The 22,778-nt window shown below is 34.0% G+C and overlaps 3 protein-coding genes across 3 annotated transcripts; 1 reads left to right on the top strand and 2 right to left on the bottom strand.

Annotated features, from left to right (window-relative positions):
* The first annotated feature begins 1,348 nt into the window (after window positions 1–1,348).
* LOC115979385 (pentatricopeptide repeat-containing protein At1g56690, mitochondrial-like) lies at window positions 1,349–4,812 on the top strand. Its single transcript, XM_031101413.1, has 2 exons — window positions 1,349–4,362; window positions 4,455–4,812. The coding sequence occupies exon 1, from the start codon at window positions 1,586–1,588 to the stop codon at window positions 3,695–3,697; it is 2,112 nt and encodes a 703-aa protein (XP_030957273.1). The 5' UTR covers window positions 1,349–1,585; the 3' UTR covers window positions 3,698–4,362; window positions 4,455–4,812.
* Window positions 4,813–9,915: 5,103 nt separating this feature from the next.
* On the bottom strand, window positions 9,916–10,953 carry LOC115982348 (cilia- and flagella-associated protein 251-like). Its single transcript, XM_031104922.1, has one exon. The coding sequence runs from the start codon at window positions 10,394–10,396 to the stop codon at window positions 10,031–10,033; it is 366 nt and encodes a 121-aa protein (XP_030960782.1). The 5' UTR covers window positions 10,397–10,953; the 3' UTR covers window positions 9,916–10,030.
* Window positions 10,954–13,500: 2,547 nt separating this feature from the next.
* LOC115981889 (inactive glucose-6-phosphate 1-dehydrogenase 4, chloroplastic-like) lies at window positions 13,501–20,716 on the bottom strand. The gene is made up of 12 exons (XM_031104316.1): window positions 20,498–20,716; window positions 18,254–18,503; window positions 17,825–18,078; window positions 17,638–17,732; window positions 16,246–16,360; window positions 15,877–16,082; window positions 15,655–15,763; window positions 15,537–15,574; window positions 15,343–15,463; window positions 15,075–15,277; window positions 14,203–14,403; window positions 13,501–14,100 (listed from the first exon to the last, which is right to left on the bottom strand). Exons 1-12 carry the CDS (start codon window positions 20,600–20,602, stop codon window positions 13,863–13,865), a joined length of 1,935 nt encoding a protein of 644 aa, XP_030960176.1. The 5' UTR covers window positions 20,603–20,716; the 3' UTR covers window positions 13,501–13,862.
* Between the last annotated feature and the right edge of the window lie 2,062 nt (window positions 20,717–22,778).

The following is a 22,778-nucleotide window of genomic DNA, read 5'->3' as shown; positions in this document are numbered from 1 at the left end:
TTTGGGTTTGGGCTTTATGGTGGAATTAAATTTATAAAAAGTGGGCTTTATGGTGAAGATAGGGTTGGAAAATATTTTATATTTATCAGTATTTTAAAATTGATAAAAAATATTTTAAAATAGTGGGAAAATTTTAGAAAAAATGATGGAAATGACAAGGTTGTTGATGTGGCTCAATGTAAGCGTAGCAATATTAAATGCTACGCTTCAGCTTTTAGTAATATATAGATTAAATGTATAAAAAGTGGGCTTTATGGTGGAGATAGGACTGGAAAATATTTTATATTCAGTATTTTAAAATTGATAAAAAATATTTTAAAATTGTAGGAAAAATTTAGAAAAAATGATGGCAATGACATGGCTTTTGATGTGGCTCAACGTGAGCGTAGCAACATTAAATGCTACGCTTCAGTTTTTAGGAATATATAGATTAAATGTATAAAAAGTGGGCTTTATGGTGGAGATAGGGCTGGAAAATATTTTATATTTATCAGTATTTTAAAATTGATAAAAACTATTTTAAAATTGTAGGAAAAATTTAGAAAAAATGATAGAAATGACATGGCTGTTGATGTGGCTCAACGTGAGCATAGCAACATTAAATGCTATGCTTCAGCTTTTAGTAATATAAAGATTTGGTCTAAAAAATTCCTCTTTTATTATTTTAGTTAATCTACTATTCACAAACAACTACGTCAATTTCAATACTTTACCACTATTCTATTTAAATACCTATCATCCTTGCTTCATACTAGTGCATTTGCATTAGCCTTAACATAGTCGCATTATTGGAAGGGAATCCATGTAGAAGATAAAAACTAATAGGAAAAAAAAAAGAGAGTAAAATTTGATACATTAACCTACACTTTTCTTATATCTTTATCACTTTGTAGATCTTAAAAAAATCATGCAAAAAAAGAAAAAGGTCAAATAAACAACTTAACACAATTGTAACACAATTGTTTTTTAAGATTTATTATAGCAATATATACCAACTAATGGATACCAGTTTGTATCCAATGCGTTTTTGCACCATACACGACACAATTCAGACACGTGTCCAATTTTAAACATGTGTTAGAATCGTATTGTGTCCACTTTAAAAAAACACTGGAAATAAGTTTCACCCCAACTAACTAATATAGGCTTTTAATTATATGAAATTGAAGCTTATAAAGAAAAAACTGATATAAGCTTGAAAAGTTCTTTTGGTAAGGAACCTTTTTTATTTATTATAAATTCGTTGCCATAAAAACATTACACTGTCACTACTAGCTTTTACAAACATAAATGGTTGCCAAAACGACGACGGTTCTTTATACTTATTAGTTTCATAAAGTTAGTATAAATTAGGTTAGGTCACCCTCACTTGGCCCCAAAGGGTTTCCCGCGCTCTTGCATAGTTGAAAAAAAAAAACCAGTCTCAATCTTCAAAATTCTGAGTCAAAATCCTAACTTTATCACTGTTTTACAATTTTTAGCCATATTTGATATCTGGGTATCTAAAGAAACTGCAAAATTTCCAATAAAAGTTTTGAAATTTAGTGTCTTTTTCATCTGGGTTAATTCAGATTCTAGTTAAACAATGCATTTTAGGTTAAACCCATATAGGATATATTGTACAAGTGTTGGAATTTCCTCCCTTTCTCAGATTGCAAGGTATGCCCGTATCGGCCATATCGAGAATGCCCGAAAGGTGTTTGATAAAATGCCTGATAAAAGCATTGTTGCTTGGAACTCAATTATTGCTGGGTATTTCCAAAATTATCAGCCCCGAGAAGCTAAGATTTTGTTTGATAGAATGCCAGAGAGGTGTGTTGTTTCTTGGAATGGGTTGATATCTGGGTATATAAAGAATGGGATGGTTAGTGAAGCTAGAAAGGTATTCGATTTGATGCCTGAAAGAAATGTTGTTTCATGGACTGCGATGGTTAGGGGATATGTGAAAGAGGGTATGGTTTCGGAGGCTGAATCACTCTTTTGGCAAATGCCTGAAAAGAATGTTGTGTCGTGGACGGTGATGTTGGGTGGTCTAATACAAGAGGGTCGTATTGATGAGGCTTGTCGGATTTTTGATATGATGCCTGAGAAGGATGTCGTGGCAAGGACTAGTATGATTGGAGGGTTTTGTCAAGAAGGACGGTTGGCTAAAGCTCGTGAGATTTTTGATGAGATGCCACGAAGGAATGTGATTACTTGGACTACTATGATTTCTGGGTATGTGCATAACCAGCGGGTTGATGTTGCTAGAAAGCTTTTTGAAGTGATGCCAGAGAAAAATGAGGTGTCATGGACAGCGATGCTGATGGGGTACACTCAATGTGAGCGGATAGAAGAGGCTTTGGAGCTTTTTGATGCAATGCCAGTGAAGTCAATTGTTGCTTGCAATGCGATGATCCTTGGACTTGGTCAGAATGGGGAGGTAGCTAAAGCAAGGTGGGTGTTTGACCAAATGAGAGAGAAAGATGATGGGACGTGGAGTGCAATGATAAAGGTTTATGAGCAGAATGGATTTGAATTGGAAGCACTTAATTTGTTTGCTGTAATGCAAAGAGAAGGAGTTAGGCCTAACTTCCCTTCTTTGATCAGTGCTCTCGGTCTTTGTGCCAGCCTGGCAAGTCTTGATCATGGTAAACAGGTTCATGGCCAGTTGGTGAGATCCCAGTATGATCTTGATGTGTATGTTGCCTCAGTATTGATCACAATGTATGTTAAATGTGGCAACCTTGTGAAGGCAAAGTTGGTGTTTGACAGGTTTGCTCCAAAGGATATTGTTATGTGGAATTCTATTATTACAGGGTATGCTCAACATGGTTTAGGTGAGGAAGCTTTGCAGGTTTTCTATGAGATGTGTTCTTTGAACATTTTGCCCGACGATGTCACCTTTATTGGAGTTCTTTCAGCATGCAGCTACACTGGGAAGGTTAAAGAAGGGTTTGAAATTTTTGAGTCAATGAACTCCAAATATCAAGTGGAGCAAAGAACTGAACACTATGCTTGCATGGTTGATCTACTTGGACGGGCAGGACAGGTAAATGAGGCAATGAATTTGATTGAGATTATGCCAGTGGAGGCAGATGCTGTTGTTTGGGGTGCTTTATTAGGTGCATGTAGAACCCACATGAAGCTGGATTTGGCTGAAGTTGCAGCAAAGAAACTTGTACAGCTTGAGCCCAAAAATTCTGGGCATTACACTTTGCTATCAAATATTTATGCATCCAAAGGTAAATGGGGTGATGTTGCAGTCTTGAGGAAAAAAATGAGAAGAAGAAGTGTGAGCAAGTCACCTGGCTGTAGCTGGATTGAGGTGGAAAAGAAAGTACATATGTTTACAGGGGGAGATAGCATGGGCCACCCTGAGCAGGAATTGATCATGAAAATGTTGGAGAGAATAAGTGGATTGTTAAGAGAAGCTGGGTACTGCCCTGATGGTAGCTTTGTGCTGCATGATGTGGATGAAGAAGAGAAGGTGCATATGTTGGGGTATCATAGTGAGAAACTCGCTGTAGCATATGGACTACTAAAGTTGCCAGAAGGGGTGCCCATTCGGGTGATGAAGAATCTTCGGGTTTGTGGGGACTGTCATTCTGCAATCAAATTAATAGCAAAAGTGACAGGGAGGGATATCATTTTGAGGGATGCTAATAGATTTCATCATTTTAAGGATGGATTGTGTTCTTGCAAAGACTATTGGTGATTGTGCATATAATGTTTCTTACTAGATCCAAGGACTGACTGATTTAGAGACATCAGTCATGCATACTTACCTTCCCTGAGTCTTATATTAGATATTCAAGCAAAGTCTTGACGTTACTGGACAATTGCAAACTAAGATTGTTTTTTATTATTATTTTTGGAACGATGGAAATAATAAATTGTGAATTTTAGCTGAAATGTGCTCAGCAAATCAACCATGGAGTTCTGTTTATAATGGCTTATCCTCTAGTGAGACTAATGAAGGAAAAAGCATTTAGATGGTCGAGAAGCATTTAGATGGTCGAGATATTGATCTTTAAGATGGAGTAATTGATGACCTAGGTGGGACCTGTGGTTGATCAGTCTGACTTTTTCACGTGACATTTTTCTACAATGTCCATAGTAATGGCCTCCAATTGCTAACTTGCAGACTCTACAATCTAAAAAAGCACTTCTTTGTTGTAAAACAAGATTCTAAACACCTACTCATGAAGTCATGATGGGTCCAAGAGAAAAACTTTTCCAACTGGTTTCTGAAGTATGACCATGTGGAGAAGCCATCACAAATCACTTTTGGGGGTAGATCCTCCATCTCACACGCTGCATCATGCCAAGCAAATTCCTCAGGACAAGTTTTGCTAGGAAGAATATCATCGTCAGCTTTAGGTACATTAATTTTTGAAGAATGACATTTTATTCTGATTTCTTTTTTTTTTCTTTTTTTTCTTTTTTTATGTTTAATTGTGTCATTTTTACAGGAGCTACCTTGATTTGTACCCAAATTCATGACATTATTACAAAGTGAGTTGGTCCCAGGTAGTAAGACTTGACCTAAGAAAAAAGGAAAAGTGATTGCAATACAGGGCACTGTTGAGTTGAAGATCATACAAAAAGAGGTGATCTTTCCAGTATGGATTTTGCATTTGCTTGTTTCAACTTATATTTCTCCCATTTTAGTAACTTAGTTAATATGTCACTAAATATACATCTTTCTTATCAAAAAAAAAAGGGGGGGATATTGAAATCCTTTTCTTGTTAACTTATAAGAAAGGATGTTGTTGTGCTTGCAAGAATACAAAGAGTATCTTTCTGTTGTCCGTTATGGTAAGAGATGTTTGGTATAAAGTGACTATAAATTCCTAATTTTCCTGAGTTACTTGTTTTATGTGTGTCGGTTAAACCTCTCTTTCACTCTAGCCACCAACTTCCAAGTTTGTGCTCTTGTGTCATTTGTGTGTATGTCTAAGTGTGCCCACTCCTATATGGATTGTTAAGTTTTTCCAAGAGAAATAGCCTACATATTTAATATTTAAGATTTATAACTCGGTCAAATATGTGTTAGGCTGTTATTGCAAGGAAAGTTAAACCACTAAAACATATGATTGGTGCTGTATTCAATTGAGTGTTGTGTACACATACTGTGCAAATGATATATCTCCTCACTTCAAAAACATTGTATTACTTAAAAAATAAAATGGTTTTTGCCCTCTGGCTGAAAGATGGTGAATGGTTATATCATGCCTGATGGCATAAGCCTTAAGTGCATCCTGCATAATGGGATGGATCTTCTCAAAATATCAAAATAATTTCACATTAATACACAAAGGACGAAAGAAATACTTTTAATGAAAAATAGATACTAAAATAAAAGACAGAAATTTTGCTCGTGCAAATGTTATGTCAAACACTACAAACTAGATATGTGATCCATGCACAGGAAAGAATAATCTTATATTTTCTAAACAAGTTATTACAAAAAATTACAAGAGAGGATGGTGAGACACTTCATCAATCAAATTCTATACTTCCTTTAATTCCCAGATATTATATGAATAAGACAGTTTTTGATTACTCGATTTCTAGAAGACTTTGTTGAATTTGTTGTTCTTATCACTTTTCACAGCCTGATCAAAATTATTTGGTTGAATTTGGACTGAACTCAACATTGAGTCAAATTTTAAATATATTGAAAATTTTATTTTTAGACTTAAGAATACTACTAAGTTGGTAAAGGGTAAAACTTAAGTATAAATAGGAAGCACAATACTTTAGTTTTGCTCACGTACCCATATCCGATACGTATCCATACCGAATACCTCTGAGATACTCCTACATGCATATCCCCATTTTTTGTTAATTAATTTTAAAAAATTGTCAATATGTATGAGATACACCCATGATATGGTCATACCCCAACCTCCCAATAGTGAAAGATAACCCAAACTTGTGAATATTTTTATTTATATTTTTTATGTATTGGTTTCAATGTTAAGCTATCTTTTATTTACCCTTTTGGATCTTAGTTTGTATTCTAAACATCATTTAAAAGCCATGGATTCACTTTATTATCCATTATTGGTATAAAATTGATATATGCTTAATAATATTTTTAAAATATGGATAAAAATATATTTTATATTTAATTAATACCCATCTATCATATTCTAGCTTTTCAAGAATTTTCGTATCACCATATTCCATATCGTATTCGTATCGTACCCATACCCGCATCCATACTGGTGCTTCTTCTGTATAATCTTTAGGTGTTTTACATTATGTTCCCTAATTAATTCAAATACATGCCCGCAATGAATTTAATTATTTTTGAAAAGATATATTGTGTATACTTAATTGGTCAATGCAGCCATGTATTTGAATTTGATTGGGAAACCTAAGATACAACACCTAATGAATTGTACCTGAGTTTTGCCTGTTTAAATTCCTCACATGTTGGCTTCTAGGCAATGTTGATTCATGTTTGCATAGTGTGCTAAGGGCATAAATGCCACTTGACATGTTTTACACTGTTGACAGGAAAATAAGTGTGAGTCTGCCATTGTGCATTTTTGTCAAACATCTTTCACCATAAACTTGTGAAACGGCTTTTAATTTGATTCTTGTACTGGTTCTTGTCAACCTTAGCTTTTGAGATTTCTACTTGCAGGCTTCTGTGTCAAAAGATGGATTTCACATGCAAAGTTGTAAACACCATTTAACATGTTTAACATAATTGACACGGAAGTAGAAGTCCGTGATGCTTCTTTGCATTTTTGTAAAACATACTTTCTTCAAGGAAGGAACTTGTTAAACACATTTTTAATAATTTCAAGGGATACGTAGGATACCATTACATGTTAGCAGTGACAGAAAATCATCTGGCTTCTAGTCAAATCCAAGATTAAACTGCAACCTAGATAACCTGCTTACATCTTTAATCTTCTTGACAATGTTGATGAAATAATTTACATAAAAGACAGTTGTTTACTTCAGTACACCTACCAATTTGAATCTAAAATTCCATGTTATTACATAAATATGAATTCCCATTCTGATTAATAGTTTTTCATTACGCCTACACTTCAAATTTCAGGAAGTTGTTCATCATGTTACTCACATGTTATTACATAATATGATTAATACTTACCTTGCAATCATATTAGATTTAATTTGGCATTTCTAGGTTACATTGGGGTCTAAGTTCTTATTCCTTATACTGCCTTTTCTTAATTGTAGTATTACTAGTCTCTGATTCATGAAAATTTTTCATTGTTTAATTATGAGCTTCTCATAACCTTCTTATTTTTGCAAGAACTTGATCTTTTCTTCATCATCTTGCTTTACGTCTTCTACCTCAGAGGTGACCATCCTCTTTTCCTGTCCCCTTTCCTGTTCCTAGTCAATGCTTGTTACCTAACCATTATGACTTCAATGGTGGTCCAGCACTCCAGCTTATGCTATGATGCTGAATGGTACCCTTCTTTTCTTCTTTTGCTTAAATTGCTGAACGGTATCATTGATTGCATATATTTGTGCACTCAAGATAGGATTTCTAAAAGAATCTGCTAGGACCTTTATTGGTTGGATGTCTTCAAATATGGTACAGTGGAGTTGTTTTGATGTGAACCAACTAATATGCTCATTTTCAAATGCATATTATGGTGGTTTTCTGATGTCATGGCATTGCATCAAATATCAAACCTTTCATTTTAATAGTTACCACCTCTGTTAAGTGTAGGTTTTTTCCCCCTCTCTCTAAGTGATAAATTTCTTTAAAAATAGAAGGGCATGGCCCTAGTACATGGAAATTATACAAGAGATATGCAAGGAGGGAAAAAAAATAAGAAAAAAAGAGCAAAACATATGCTTATTATCTAAGATAACAAAAATTAAAGGAAAAAAAAAAAAAACAAAACAAAAAACTTCAAAAAATACAAGCATCTCTCTCCCTCCAAGTGCACTACATGAGACAAAGTGTGATGAAGTTCCAAATCATGCCACTTCACCTACTCCGGCATAATCCAAAAATCCCAATCAAAGGGAAAACCGTCAACCTAAACTCCCTAGCCACCTCATAATGAAGAACAAGATGGTCAAGTGATTCACTATTGTTTTTACACATACACACCAACACCAATAAATTATAATCTTCCTCCAATTTTTTCAGATTCATAAGTGTTAAAATTTTATTGTAACCCATTGTTCAAACAAAGAAAGTCAAGTTTGCTGGAACTTTCACCCTTCAAATAGAATGCCATAGAAACTCAACCTGAAAACCTCTTCTCGAAACCCAATAATATGAATGTACATCACATGTCTAACCTTTTGACAAAGCTCACTTCATATTCTGTCTCCATTGTAGAAATCCGGACAACACATAATAAATCAAAGAAGTTGTCAATCAACTCTATCTAACAATCGTGAAAAATCCTTGATGGCATAAGACACCAATAATTAGCACCATTAATACTTTGTATATAATCTGCACTTGTTCTCCTACAAATTGTGGTGCAAAATAAATCAAGAAAAAGGGTGTTTAAAGGCAACTCTCCACACCATAAATCATCCCAAAAATGAATTGGGAGTTATATCTCCAACTTTAAATCTGATGTATTTAGATAAATTCTACAACCACTCCTAACATGCTTCCAAAGGCTCACTTCATAGATTCCCCACACTATAACTGAACATCACTCACTTCATCCCTTTTCATATTTACTCCCTAATACCCTTCTCCATAGAAGATTCCTCTCCATACCATTTTCCTAACAAAACTTTCTTAAAAGTATCAACTATCAAACATCCATATTTCCATACCCATTTTTCTAACAAGACTTTCTTAAAAGTATCAACTATCAAACATCATAACCCAATCCACTATATTGAATGGAGGTTCAAATTATCTTGCAACTTATGGTACTTTCCTTCATTTCCTCTCACACCAAAAAAAAAAAATCTTAATCCTTTTGAGCTTTGGGAACATTTACAACCGTTGGAAAAATAGTCGTAAAGTAGATATCTAGATTGTAAAGAATATTTTTGACTAAAGTAACTGGTCTCTCCTTTTGAAAGATACAAATTTTTCCATCCTAGCAGCCTTCCTTTTTTCCTCTCCAATAGCAGATTCCAAATAGGTTTGGACAAGCTCACGAAGATGCAAACCCAAAGACATAGACACTTCACACCAGATCAATTGACTGCCACTAATGACTATACTTTGGGAAGATATTTATCCCCGAAGTTTCACGTCAAAGACTTGATAGAAAGCTAAAAACTTTCAAAATGTGGTGCTGATACAACACAAAACTGCTAACACAAGCACTGCTCAATTTTTCCTTTACACAAGAAAATTTGCTGAAATCAAACTCAAATATTTGCATGATATTAGCAAACAAAGGCCTGATAGATATTAGCCCTTGAACAAATTAGGCCTGTTTATAAAAGCAAGCTAGAGTTTGAGTGCACCAAGTTTGGGGCAAGTCCAATTTGCGCCAGCTAAAGCTATAAGGTACTAACTATACCTCTCTCTGTTAGACTTTCTTGCCCCAATGTCCCCCTTACTAATCAAAATCTTCCATTTGGTGAAAAGAGTGCAACTATGCCATCTTAGCAGCCAGACCATGACAAAGTACAAAGACAGAATTTTGATAAAAAGTTAACATCTCTCTTTCACTCTCCCCTCTTTTTCTTTAGTCGAGTAGAACAACTTTTGTTCTTTTCCTCATTTTCAATTCTAATTTTCGGTGTGGGGGGGGGACCAATTTTCTCCTTTGAAAGTTATGGATTCCTACACATGGCATTATGATCTATACATTATATACGACTGATGACTGATGACTGATGAGAGCCAAACATGAGGTAAATGTTAGAGACAAATTCACATTTGCACATGCAAAATGATGTGTACTACAATTTTTTTTTACATAGCATAGTGGGGCATTCTCAAAGCAATACAAAACTATGGTCAACCCATTAAGTAAATATGCATAAAATCATATATAGGAGGACCACTTCGCTTCAACATGCACGATATCCACTGCACTTGCCCATAACTCTCCTACAAAGAAAGATTTAGGTCTAAACCACCACCACCTCTTCCTTCTTCATCCTCTTCCTCATCTTTTTCTTCTTTATTAGAAGGACCTGCTTGGGTTTTTGCACCAGGAGTATTCTTAGACTTATCATTATCCTCATCCTCCTCTATGAAATCTTCTGGTTGGAACATAGGATTCCAGACCAAGATTTCTTTATCTTTCTCAACTTTCTTATCTTCTTTCTCAGTTGAGTTAGCACCAGTCCTCATCAAAAGATCTCGTACTTCACGTGTGCTTCTAATCAAAGCAAAGAACTTTTCCATCTTCTCCTCTTCATTTTCTTCTTCTCCTTCCTCCTCCATCTTCCTCTTCTTTCTTTCTCCTTCCATATTTTGTAGTGTGTCTATATGTTTGATAACAACAACAAATGGAGCATATAATAGATATTCTTGCTCTCTAATGCATAGACTTTAATGAGCTAAAATATCAGAGAGAGAGAGAGAGAGCCTATTGAGAACAAAAGAATAATAAGAAATGGTGTGTATAATAGATTTTTTTTGCTCTCTACTGCTTAGTTCTTTGATGAACTAATGTATCAAAGACAGAGAGACCCTTTTGAGAACCAAAAAAAAAAAAAAGGAAGAAGGTGAAGGAGAAAGAAAAGAGACTACAATCTTTTCATGTTGCTTACAGCTTGAATAAAGAGTGAGAGATGCAAAGGAAGAAAGAAGAAGAAGAAATGGAGTGCAATAGATATTTTTGCTCTCTAAATGCTTGGTTCTTTTATCAACTAAAATATCAAAGTGATAGAGTGATATAGACCTTTTTGAGAATTTAAAAATAAAAAGAAAAGAGACTACAGATTACAGTCTTTTCCTATTGCTTAGTGCTTGATTAGAGAGAGAAAGAGAGAGAGAGAGTGGTGCAAATGCGATAGAATAGTATTTGTTCTCTCTTGCCTTGTTGCCTGGATGAATGAACCATAATAAATAATGAAGGTTGTATTGGGTTCTCTGACCTTTTCTGAATTAAAACTTAAACCGCGTTTGGTTTTTTTCTATTTTGCTGAATCAAAACCGTGTTTGGTTGACCCTACTATATAGTATTACCATTCACCACCACATTATTGTATAATAAAAGTCATTAATAGAAATTTTGCAATTGACAATAATGTCCATTTGATCTTATTTTATAGCCTGCTTGGAAGATATCTAATAATATAAATAACAAAATGTGGCATATTAGTAAATTAGCTTATTTTGGCTGACCCAAAAATGAATAATTGCTTGCGTATGCCCATGACATAATGCTTTTTTTTTTTTTTTCTTTTATGAATATGACATAATGCTTCGTACCTACTTTATGTGACGCTCGTATTCCTGACGTATTACTAGTGGCCATCTTGCTAAAGACTTTTTTTGATGAACCTGCTGGTAAAGACTTGATTCATTGGTGTAATAATTATTGTCATGATGATGGGTCCACTTGTCGGACCAGTATGCTATTGACAAGTCATATTTTTTTTTATGAGGCTATATTTCTTTGGACGGCCTGGTTTGGGTCCATTACACATTAACACTAGATCTATTAAGGCCGCTATGTGTCAACGTTCTAACGTGAGTTTTGGTTCCAAGCCCGATTCTAATATCTTATAAGAAAAATTAGATAATGCTTCTTATTACGTGTATATTTAACTAGATTATTTTTTGTTAACTTATTTTATTATTTAACTTATTTTTTGTGAAATAAATGATGGATCCACTTGTTGGGCCAATATGCTATTGACAAGTCATTTTTTTATGAGATTATGTCATTAGACGATTTGGTTTGGATCCATTACACATTAACATTGGATCTGTTAAGATCGCTATGTGTCAATGTTCTAACGTGAACACTAGTTCCAAGTCAATTCTAATATTTGATGAGAAAAATTAGGTAATGCTCCTTATTACGTGTATGTTTGGCTAACTTATTTTTTTGTCAACTTATTTTATTATTTAGCTTATTTTTGCTACTATTCATAAGTTTTACTGTATTTTTTGGTACTATTAATAGGTCTTACTATACTATTTCAACTAACATTTACCTTTATTTACAGTACTTTTAACAAAAAAAATTTCAATTTCAACAAAATAAACAAATTCCAAACAAACTCTACAAAGTTGTTTTTGACAAACTATCATAATACATTAATTATCGCACAATTCATTAAGTCATCTAGATTGATCATGTGACTATTAATAGTCAAAGAATTTTGCCACTTAAATCTTTTCCGAATTTTCTCTAGTGTGATCCTTTAGTACGATGGGGAACATTTTTATTCAAAATTATTGAAGTGGGATGTGCAGAGATTTTCTTTCTTTTCTTTGTTTTTTTTTTTTTTTTTCTTTGGGAGGGCTTCAGCCACTCCTTTTCTTCTTCTTATACTCCCACAAAAGTAAGAAAAGAAACTGTTTTTGAAATGTGGTGTGCATGTGAAATGTGCTATTCCAAGTTCCAACTACTATCTAATTGTACTCAGTACTGACTGGTAGGGTATAGATTCATTCAAAGATCCCAACTTTTCTTTTTCTTTTTCTCCTTGTTCTTTCTAATGGCCGACCTCTTGATTAGTTGATTTGAACTGATGCAAATTTATTCTATTCCAAGAATATAGAATTTATAATGAATCAACTTCTCAAAAAATATAATAATAATAATGAGCCAATACTATCTCTTGGGCTCAAGTAAACAAGATAAGGTAAATAAGCCTTTTAAAATCTCACACCTTACAAGGCCCATATTGGCCATGATTATGAATATATATATATATATATATATTAAAATCTTACATGCATTACATCACTGTTTGTTGATTAGGAATCACCGGATTTGAAAGAAGATTAGTATGATAAAAAATTATTAGAAGCCACCAACTAGTAAAGAGCAAATTGGTGAGTACGTTTGAAAGCACTTTACCGATTGCTTATTTGTTGAAAGTACTGTTAGAAAAAAAAGAGGGCAAAAAGTTTTTCTAGTATTTAACCCCACTAAATAAGCTTAAGAAACCAAAAACTTGTTTTTAGTGTCAAACACACTAGTAATTAGTAAGTCAAGGGTGAGTCAACCAAGTCAATGGTAAACCTGATTTTCACTTCAATTCCAAAACAGTTTAGCCAAGTTGTAGGTCTAATTTTCCATCTTTCAAAATAAAGCATATCCAGCCAAAAACATTTTTCTCAATCATCCAGATTTTCCCAATAAAAATAAAATGTCCAACCCGCAATTCTAGGGTAGGGCCCATTTTAAAAATGATTAAAATATTCAGGAACCCCATTTCCCATCACTTTGACAGATCTGAGAATATATATCCCATTATTAAGTATGGATGCATCATGGATGATGGGGCCATGAATGAATCAACTTTCCTGAACTTGTTGGATTTTGCTCAAAAGTAAAGCTGTACAAACTCATTAGTTATCAAATCATGAAAATAAAAGCACATGGTGCAATTTTAAAAACAAATGCCCACTGACAAACATTATTGCCCTGGTAAAATATCTATGGAAGAAGATTTTGTGTGTGAAAATTTAACTGCAGAGAATCGATAATGATTTGTCAAATTTCATTGTGAAATAATTCAGCTCAGAAGACACTTCCAAGACTATGAGGCATCAAAAAACCATGCAGAACTGAGGTAATAACAATCAAACCGACAAATTCAACCCGATGCCCTTCATATCAGCCGCTCTAATACCAAACACATTGACACAACAAATTTTGCAGTCCAGATAGTGAAATGATTAACATATGTATCACATATTATGTGTAGTTGGTTGTGTATAATGCAACAAGAACTTACCACAGAAAGCCTTGCTAATCTTCCCCCCATGGAACCCCATGTTTAGCCCAAAGATAGTATGCTCCAGTTGGACCTCTACCCCCCAATTCATACAGTTCTGGTGCTACGTTTTTCCTGTCAATTTCATGCAGAACTGGAGTTAGAATATTCCACGCAGCTGCAAGCTCATCGCTTCTCATGAATAGATGACTGTCACCATCAATGACATCAAGAAGAAGATGCTCGTATGAATCAGGAACCTCCACTTTATACCTACAGAAACACAAGTACATTTATTAAACAATAAGCAGATTGACAGTGTTGTGATATAATCAGTTGTATTGCAACAAATTTAAGTAAAAGTCAAGTGCTTACTTGTCCTTATAGAGCAAATTCAGTTCTGGAGAGTCCAACTGTAACCCCAATCCTGGAATCTTATTGTTAACTCTGACTAGAATGGCTTCATCAGGCGCATCACGCAGAATCAGCTCATTAGTGGCAAGGTCAATATTATGCCCAACACGTTCACGATAAAGGTTTCCAGGAACACGATGAAACTGTATACGAATCTCCACTCTGCAATGTACAGCTAATCTTGGTAAGAATATATACTGTTAAGCTAATCTAGTTTAAACCAATTCTACACTAGTAGCTCATAGAGAGTAATTATAATTTTCTTCTTCATAGACCAGTAATTATCGATATACTTGTAAGGAAATTCGGGCATACATGCATTCATATAAATAGCCTTAGATCAGTTTCTAAACATAGAATTTGGGAGTTCACAAAAAGCTTCATCTTGGTATTTACAAATGACCCAGATAAAAGAAAAAGAAAAAATGAATCACAAAATAATAATAATAATTTGTCAATTTATCCTGTTCCAACTTAAGTTGAAATATCATTAAATATTTAACATTTCCAAAATCTGCCGAGTCAGCAGAATAATATAACAAAACATAATTTCTCTACAACTTTCTATCAAATTTCTACTCCCAATGAAATTAAATTTCAGATGATTCCATTTTACATCAAACTTTGAGGACAAAATAACAATCACTAGACTTAGTACATTAAAGGGAGTAAAAACAAAGGCACTGTCAATTCCTAAAAAACAACTCTACCCAAATACAACTTTCTGTCATTAAGAAGAATCTAGAAATTGGTGCAATCAGGCAGCAGACTCTAAAAATTTGACCAATATAGGTGATGTTGGCATACAATAGAATTGCTACAATACATCTTACCGGTGTTTGATGAGTCCCAAGCCAGCTTTGATCAAAAAAGGCACACCATCCCACCGAGCATTGTCTATGAATAATGCAGAAGCAAAATATGTAGGGGTCAGACTGTTTAAATATACATCAACCTTGTCTCCAGTACTTGCTTTATACTGGCCAAGAATTATATCGCTTGGTTCCAATTTGCGAATTGATCTCAGAACCTTGACCTGAAAAGAAGCTTTTCACCAATATAACTAGATGCATTGAAATGCTCTATAACATGCATGCGTACCTTTTCATTCCGAATATCTTCACCATCAAGACTTATAGGAGGTTCCATGGCAAGCAAAGCTATTGTCTGGAGTATATGACTGTGTACTATATCACGGATGATGCCATAACCATCAAAATACCTGCATAAATGGTCAAGAAGAATATAAAATGATATCTTATTGGTTATACCCTAGAGACAGCCTTTATGATTACCTTCCTGTGGGCACGGCCAAGTCTTCTGATAAAATGACCTGCAATAAGTTATTTCACAATTCAGTGAATATTCAGTATATTGCATTAGGAACATGTTGATGTTATTATAAAAAGGTACCTGCACATTGCGTATATAAGTACGGCTCCACAATGGCTGAAAAACTAGATTAGCAAACCTCAAAACTGTAAGGTTTTCAATAAGGTTTCTTCCTAGAAGATGATCAATCCTGAAATAAGATTGTGTCAACTTGTAAAGTGATGGATCAGAATAAATTAAATAAATGTGTTTTTGTGCACATATGTGTATGTTAAAAAAATAATAAAAGCTGTGCATAGACACCTGTATAGTTGCTTCTCCTGAAACTTAGAAAGAAGAGACTTTGTCAGCTGATGAGAAGTCAATGCATCAAAGCCGAAAGGTTTCTCAATGATTATACGATTCCACCCCTTTTGGGTTTGTGCATTACTGGCAAGACAGGATGCAACATCTAGAAGTGCTTCTTGTGGCACAGAAAGGTAAAATATCCTGTTAGCTTCAGATTTTCCCTGAGATAGTAAGTTAGTACAGAATTATCTAATATGTATATTGGAAAATTGAAATATTAAGCACAAAAGTGTTCCTTAACACATTAGCGCAAGTTTATGTGTTATTAAGCACAAAGGTGTTCCTTAATACATTAGCGCAAGTGCATGTGTTCTTCAACTTTACCTCAATCTGCTCCATCCTGGCGTTGAGCTTTGACATCCCATGTTTATTGTCGTGACCTCCATTAAGGTAATATGTTCTACTGAGAAAAGCATCCATTTTATCCCCACAGTTTGATCTGCAAATTATTTTTAATCTTGATGATTAATGCAAACTTTGAATATTGTTGAAACTTGACCAACCACAGGATAACTCACAGATGATATTTTTAATGCAATTATATAGATACCTATATAAGACAAAAATGTGACATCAAGTTTTGGATAAATGCATTGCCTTTACTGTATTTGAGAATCAGAAATCCTTCTAACAATGGGTACTATGAAATGCATTCCCTTGATTACAAATGAAAATCAGTTCATGTACTTCTTGCTTATCAATTGAATGTTCCAGTATATAAATCCCATTTTGAAAATGAGCATAAACCTCAGTCAATAATTAGTACATTGTTAGTTCACATAGTCCATAAGATTGGCTTCTCCCACCCTCCCTTCCTAATAGAATTTGCATGCAAAGACCTCAGAGTCATGTTTAAGGGATTCAATCCAAGTTGTTAGCTGTTTCACAAGCAATAAGCTATCAAGCAGCTTACAGAATTGTGTTTGCATTCCATATGAAAATTTTAAAAATAGTATAAGATCAAGAATATTTTTTTGATAAGTAATAAGAAATAGGACAAAGTTTAGCAACCTTAATCAATTAAATAAACATTAATACATATTTTAAAAATCTAGCCGTTGAATTTCATATTTTTTACGCTCTTAATACAAATGTCAAATTTTGTGTCAATCGGATATAATTTACTATATGATCTATAAACTTATATTTTATACATAATTTTAAACTACAAAAACTTGCAATTTAAACAATTTATTGATGACATAGCTATTGAATTTTAATTTTCTAAAAATTTTGCAAGCATGGAGAATATAAGAAGAAAATGTAATCCAATGGTGGATTTGTCAAAATTCACCTCCAATAAAAAGATATTGAGTAAGGTTATAGTTTTAGGCTACAACTAATTTTGTAACTAAACTTTGTCCTAAGAAATATATTAAAATTAAGAAAAGACATGTCACCTGAGTATACAGGAAGTATACATCAGGGACAAAAAACAATCAAGTGCATAACGTGTGCAAAAGTCCATTAAACCACAACAAAAAAATAAATAAAAAAAAAATAAAAAAATAAAAAACCTAACACTGCAACCCTGTCCAAAAGAGTCTAAAAGAAAAGGAGTTTAAGGTCTGAAACTGTTTTTTCTGAGTCCTCAAAATGCTAGTTATTTCTCTCCCACCAAAGGCACCACATCAAGAAATGAAGAAATCATAAAAAATAAAAAGCAAAAATGGATGGTAGAAGCATGAAATTTCTTAGGTGATATGAAAATCATACTGATGATCAACCCGGCAAGTTAAAGTAGAAGCTATAATGGATCTCAGCTCTTCATCGGTCAAATCCTTTCTTGAGTAACCAAAAATACCTACATTCTGAAGCCATGGAAAAGCAGAACTGAGATTATGATTGATTAAATTTAGAAAGAAAGAACTCCAACTGAACAATGATGTATAATTTGTTCTACCTCAGGAAGAAAGCCACTGTAATACAGAGCAAATAATGCTGGAAAAACCTTTCCCCTAGCAAGCTCACCAGTGGCTCCTATGACAGCAATGCAGAGTGATGGTGCTTTACTATCCTCAATGGAAGAACTGGAGGAATGTGTTCGCTGGAAAGCTTTAGATTCAATAGAAGTGACAACTTCCGTGGAAACATCTGGTCCATAATTTTGGGCAGAACTTTCTTCAGGTGGTTGAGTTGAAGTTGTTTCAATAGAATCTGCCAGTGTCACCTATGTTAAGTTTTTTATTGAGATGCCCCAAAAAAAAGGGTTTTGGACTGAGATAATTCTCAATTTGAACATAACAAATAAATCACATACGACATTAATCTCTACTGACATAGAAAAAGTAATGATAACAAGCGTACTTAGTAATATAAAGCTATGGCTAACCATTGTGCAAGTTTATAACTTGTCCTTCACATGATGAAGTTGTTTCCAAATGATTTGCTAAATGATCTTTCTCTTGACTTCTTATACTCTTAAACTCATGTGCTGGTCCACATTTTCTATTCCTCTGCCAAAGGTTTAGGCTCTCAATTATCCATAGTCTTAGGCCATAAAATCTTCGGCAGAAATTGGCACCTCCACCATAGCACACAAGGCGACCACCTGTTAAGGAATGAATGTTGTTTAATGCACCCTACATTCAACACAAACAAAACAAAAAATTTACTCTTCTTTACATTTTTTTTTTTTTTTTGGGGGGTGGGGGGGGGGGGGGGTGGTGTTGGGGGAGGGGGGAAATGCCTAACATGGGTTGTCAATGCTATCGACAAGATAAACGATAAGTTATGTTCAATCAAACATTTCTGTGAAATAATCCTATAACCATTTGTAATATCAAAAGGTGGAACAGAACCAAAATATACAAAAAGGAGTGGAGCTGATTGATTCACAAAATGATCTCTCTCTCTCTCTCTCTCGGTTAAAAAAAATTGAAAAAACCCTTTCTGATTTCTTTTATTTGCAAAGTTGAATTCCATCTCAGAATTGGAAAACATTAACAAGTTCCAAGATTGCCTCTCCAATTGTATTTTCCCAATCTTCTTATAGCTTTTAAAATTAACTAGGCTGAAATGGTTTTGAATTTAATACATTGGACAGCAGAATTTTGGCCCTAGGAGATTCAACATAGACAATATACTTATGGTTCAATTCAAATCAAAACTTCTAATTTCCCATTGAATAGCTAACTAAATTACCAATTACTCTAAAAGCTTAATCTGATAGACAAGGATGTAAAAATATAAAAATATAAAAATATGCACTAAATTTTACTCTTATTTACTTATATGCACCAAGCTTTATTCTTATTTACTTATATAAAAATATAAAGAAAAAAAAAATGCACTAAATTTTACTGCTTTAAAATTCAATAAACCTCGACTATGAATGGAAAAATAGTTTGGTTGCTAAAATAAGGAAAGAAAACAAAATTTTGAGCATTTCATTATATTTTATCCTTCTACGTTTTTTCATAATTGAACTCTCGCTTCAGCTTACCTAAGCTAATACCTTCAACGAGACAAGTAATAAGTTCACTTTCTTTTCCATATCTCTCTTACTAAAAGACCCAACATCCAAATTAACAAAATCTGGACCATTTCAATCTTCTTTCTCTTCTTTGGTTTCTCATGATTGAACACTCACATTAGCTCATTTGAGCGCAACTAAGCTAATAGCTTCAACCAGAGAACTAACAATCACTTTTTGTTCCATTTTCCTCTTATGAAGAGACATCATTTAATAACAAAAAGTGGACCATTACATTCTTTTGTTGACTTTTGGATTTCTTATAAAATTGAATTCTCACCTCAGCTCACCTAAGCTAATCGGTTCAACAAGACAAGTAATAAGCTCGCCTTCTTTTTTCCATTTTTCTCCTACAAAAAGACCCAGAATCCAAAATAACAAAACTTGGACCATTTCATCCTTTTTCCTCCATTTGGGTTTTCTCACAATTGAACTCTTACCACAGCCCATCTAAGCTAATAGCTTCAATAAGACATGTTACAACCTCATTTTCTTTAACATTTTTCTCACTAAAAGAGCCAAAATCTAAAATAACAAAACTTAGACCATTTCATTCTATTTTCTCCAATTGGGTTTCTCACAATTGAACTCTCACCTCAGCTCATCTAAGCTAATAGCTTCAACAAGGCATGTAACAACCTCATTTTCTTTAACGTTTTTCTCTCATTAAAAGAGCCAAAATCCAAAGTAACAAAACTTCTATTTTCTCACAATTGAACTCTCACCTCAGCTCATCTAAAGCTAATAGCTCCAACAAGACATGTTACAACCTCATTTTCTTTATAATTTTTCTCTCACCAAAAGAGCCAAAATCCAAAGTAACAAAACTTCTATTTTCTCCAATTGGGTTTCTCACAATTGAACTCTCACCTCAGCTCACTTAAGCTAATAGCTTCAACAAGACTTGTAATAAATTCACTTTCTTTTCCATTTTTCAATTACTAAAAAAGACCCAAAATCCAAAATCTTAACTTTCTTTCACTTTCCCACAGTTTTCCCAGAAACCAAAAACCCCATTTTACTCTATATTTGTAAAACCATACATACATACATACATATAATATCCACATGTGTTTGTGTGTAGCTGATTGGAAAACTCACCGGGAAGTTACAAGGAGGGACTTTGAGAGGAGTTCGGGAGCAGAGAGAGAAGGATGTGGAAACTGAAGATTCCGCCAAGGGAATTGAGAAAGAACAAAAAGACATTGACACCCTTTGACTTCTTCTGGGTTTTTCTTGAAGGTGTGTACTTCTGTTTAAGGTACTAGAAATTGTGAATACAGACACCCACCAAGAAAACAAAACAGTGGACGGTTGCAAATTATGGCCTATGGTGTCGGGTGTAGGAGAGACAGTCTGTGGATATTTTATTTATTTTTATTTTCTTGAGAAGGGATATTTTTTATAATAATGGCTAATCTTTGTTTTTTTCATGATTAATTGATATCTTATTACAATTATACCAACTTCCACTAAAAGTTATCATAATTTTTTAACAGAGTTTAAGATAAAGCCTCATCTGACATTGGTATATATTCCCTTGATTAACCTAAAGCAGATAAGTTACCCGTCTACCATAAAGTTTTAGAGAGAATTTTAATTTACCGCCAAGGATAAGGTCGTGTCATCATCTAGATGGGTCCAATGCTACTAAGCCTCAGACCCATTCAAGTCCTTCCACCAAACTTACTTTTCCCTTGTCCTAGAAATGCTTCATCACCACCCCTACTACAGTGAAGGAATACACAAAAATATGGCTCATTGTTACCTTGGAATTTTTTAGTGGAGTTTGAGACAAAGCCTTAAGTGATGTTGGTGTACATCCCCTTAATCAACCTGAGAGGATAAGCTACCATAAAATTTTAGGGAAAATTTCCTACCAAGGGTAAGGTTGTGTCATAATCCAGATGGGTCCAGTATTACTAGAAACTAGACCCTATCCAAGTCCTCCCACCAAATTGACTCTTCCCTTGTCTTATAAATGCTTCATCACCACTCCTCCTATAGTGAAGGGATACACAAAAATAGCTCATTGTTACTTTGGAATTTTGCTTTAAAACAAATTTAATTTACTAACTTAACACCTTCAGACTCTCTTTGATCAACCCCATCAGTTGACCCAGTATGAACAAAGGTGTTCCCTTTTCTTATCAAGAGTATATTTTAAATTAAAATAGTATTAATCCAATCGAATAAACACAGTTTTAAGTATAAGTCCTTATTGTGGTTCTATCAATTTTTATTTTATTTTTATCCCCGCACAATATGCATAGGATATCATACGAGATGAACATCACATATAACTGTCATATAAAATTTGCTTTGAAGATCACTCTTTCAAGTTTCAACTAATGTTGGCTGGTATTTGTTGCCACATTTGCTCACTCAACCCCTAGCTCACTTGTATTTGCTAATTCAATCCATCTTATATGTTGCATAACTCTGTTTCTTTTGAAATGAGATTTTAATAGTAAATGTAAATCTCACACGTTTCTCCATACGTCGTTATATAAGGTATCCCCTCTTCTTCCCACCCCCCACCCCCCCCCCCAAAAAAAAAAAAAACCCCATGCAAATAGATTGGTTTTTTTTTCACTTAAGAATCAAACCCATATAATCACATAATAAGAGTGTTTATCATATCTAATTTTCATTTAATAAGTTGTCACTTTTTATATTTTTAATGGAGATATCTAAAATTTAATTTTTTCTTTCTATGTGTATATATGTACTAACTTGTAACTCATGCATATGCATTGATGCATTTAAAAATAAACACATTTTATTATTATAAAAAAAATAAATGTAATTAGATGCATGTCAAAATTCCTCCATAAGTTTAATTATTACTTATTATCATTTTTATTCTAATAGTTGATAAGATGAAATGTATGGTGATTTCACTCATTAATTCATTTGGCACAAAAATTAAAAAAACTTAAGTTGACACATGACACAAAGTTAACCCACAATTGAAATCTAATTTAGAATTTAATTGAATTTTCTCTAAGGTTTGGCTTTATATATATATATATATATATATATTGTAGGGGTAAAATTCCCAAAGTCAACAATGGGCCTTGGGCCCCGCACGGAGCCCAACCATGACCAAAAGGGGAAAGGGGGACCAAAAGACTTCCAACCCAATCCTGTTGAGCCCAGCTTATTTAAAAAGACATCCGAGGAGGAATGTCTCCTCGGACACACAAATACAGGCCCAATGTGCGCCCCCTCCACAGTGAAGAACCATCCCAAACAAACGTGGGTAGTAAGAAGAGCCTCACACAGCAGGAAAAAAGAGGAAAATGTAAGACGTCCAGGGAGAAACCACAACTGCCGCATTAAATGCAAGGAAGCTACTTTTTCAGCCGCATTAATGTGG

The sequence above is a fragment of the Quercus lobata genome, chromosome 3 (assembly GCF_001633185.2).
Source record: "Quercus lobata isolate SW786 chromosome 3, ValleyOak3.0 Primary Assembly, whole genome shotgun sequence".
In the NCBI taxonomy this organism is placed as follows: Eukaryota; Viridiplantae; Streptophyta; class Magnoliopsida; order Fagales; family Fagaceae; genus Quercus; species Quercus lobata.
The sequence above is the reverse complement of the archived record's forward strand: the minus strand, read 5'-3'. Positions and strand labels throughout refer to the sequence as shown.

Excerpts from the sequence above, each read along its gene's own strand:
- LOC115979385 (XM_031101413.1), top strand. The coding sequence starts at position 1,586 with ATGCATTTTAGGTTAAACCCATATAGGATATATTGTACAAGTGTTGGA.
- LOC115981889 (XM_031104316.1), bottom strand. The coding sequence starts at position 20,602 with ATGTCTTTTTGTTCTTTCTCAATTCCCTTGGCGGAATCTTCAGTTTCC. Across the intron at positions 17,733-17,824 it reads ACAGTGGCTTTCTTCCTGAG|AATGTAGGTATTTTTGGTTA; the intron begins GTAGAACAAATT and ends CCATGGCTTCAG. Across the intron at positions 15,464-15,536 it reads TTGGCCGTGCCCACAGGAAG|GTATTTTGATGGTTATGGCA; the intron begins GTAATCATAAAG and ends CCATTTATGCAG.
- LOC115982348 (XM_031104922.1), bottom strand. The coding sequence starts at position 10,396 with ATGGAAGGAGAAAGAAAGAAGAGGAAGATGGAGGAGGAAGGAGAAGAA.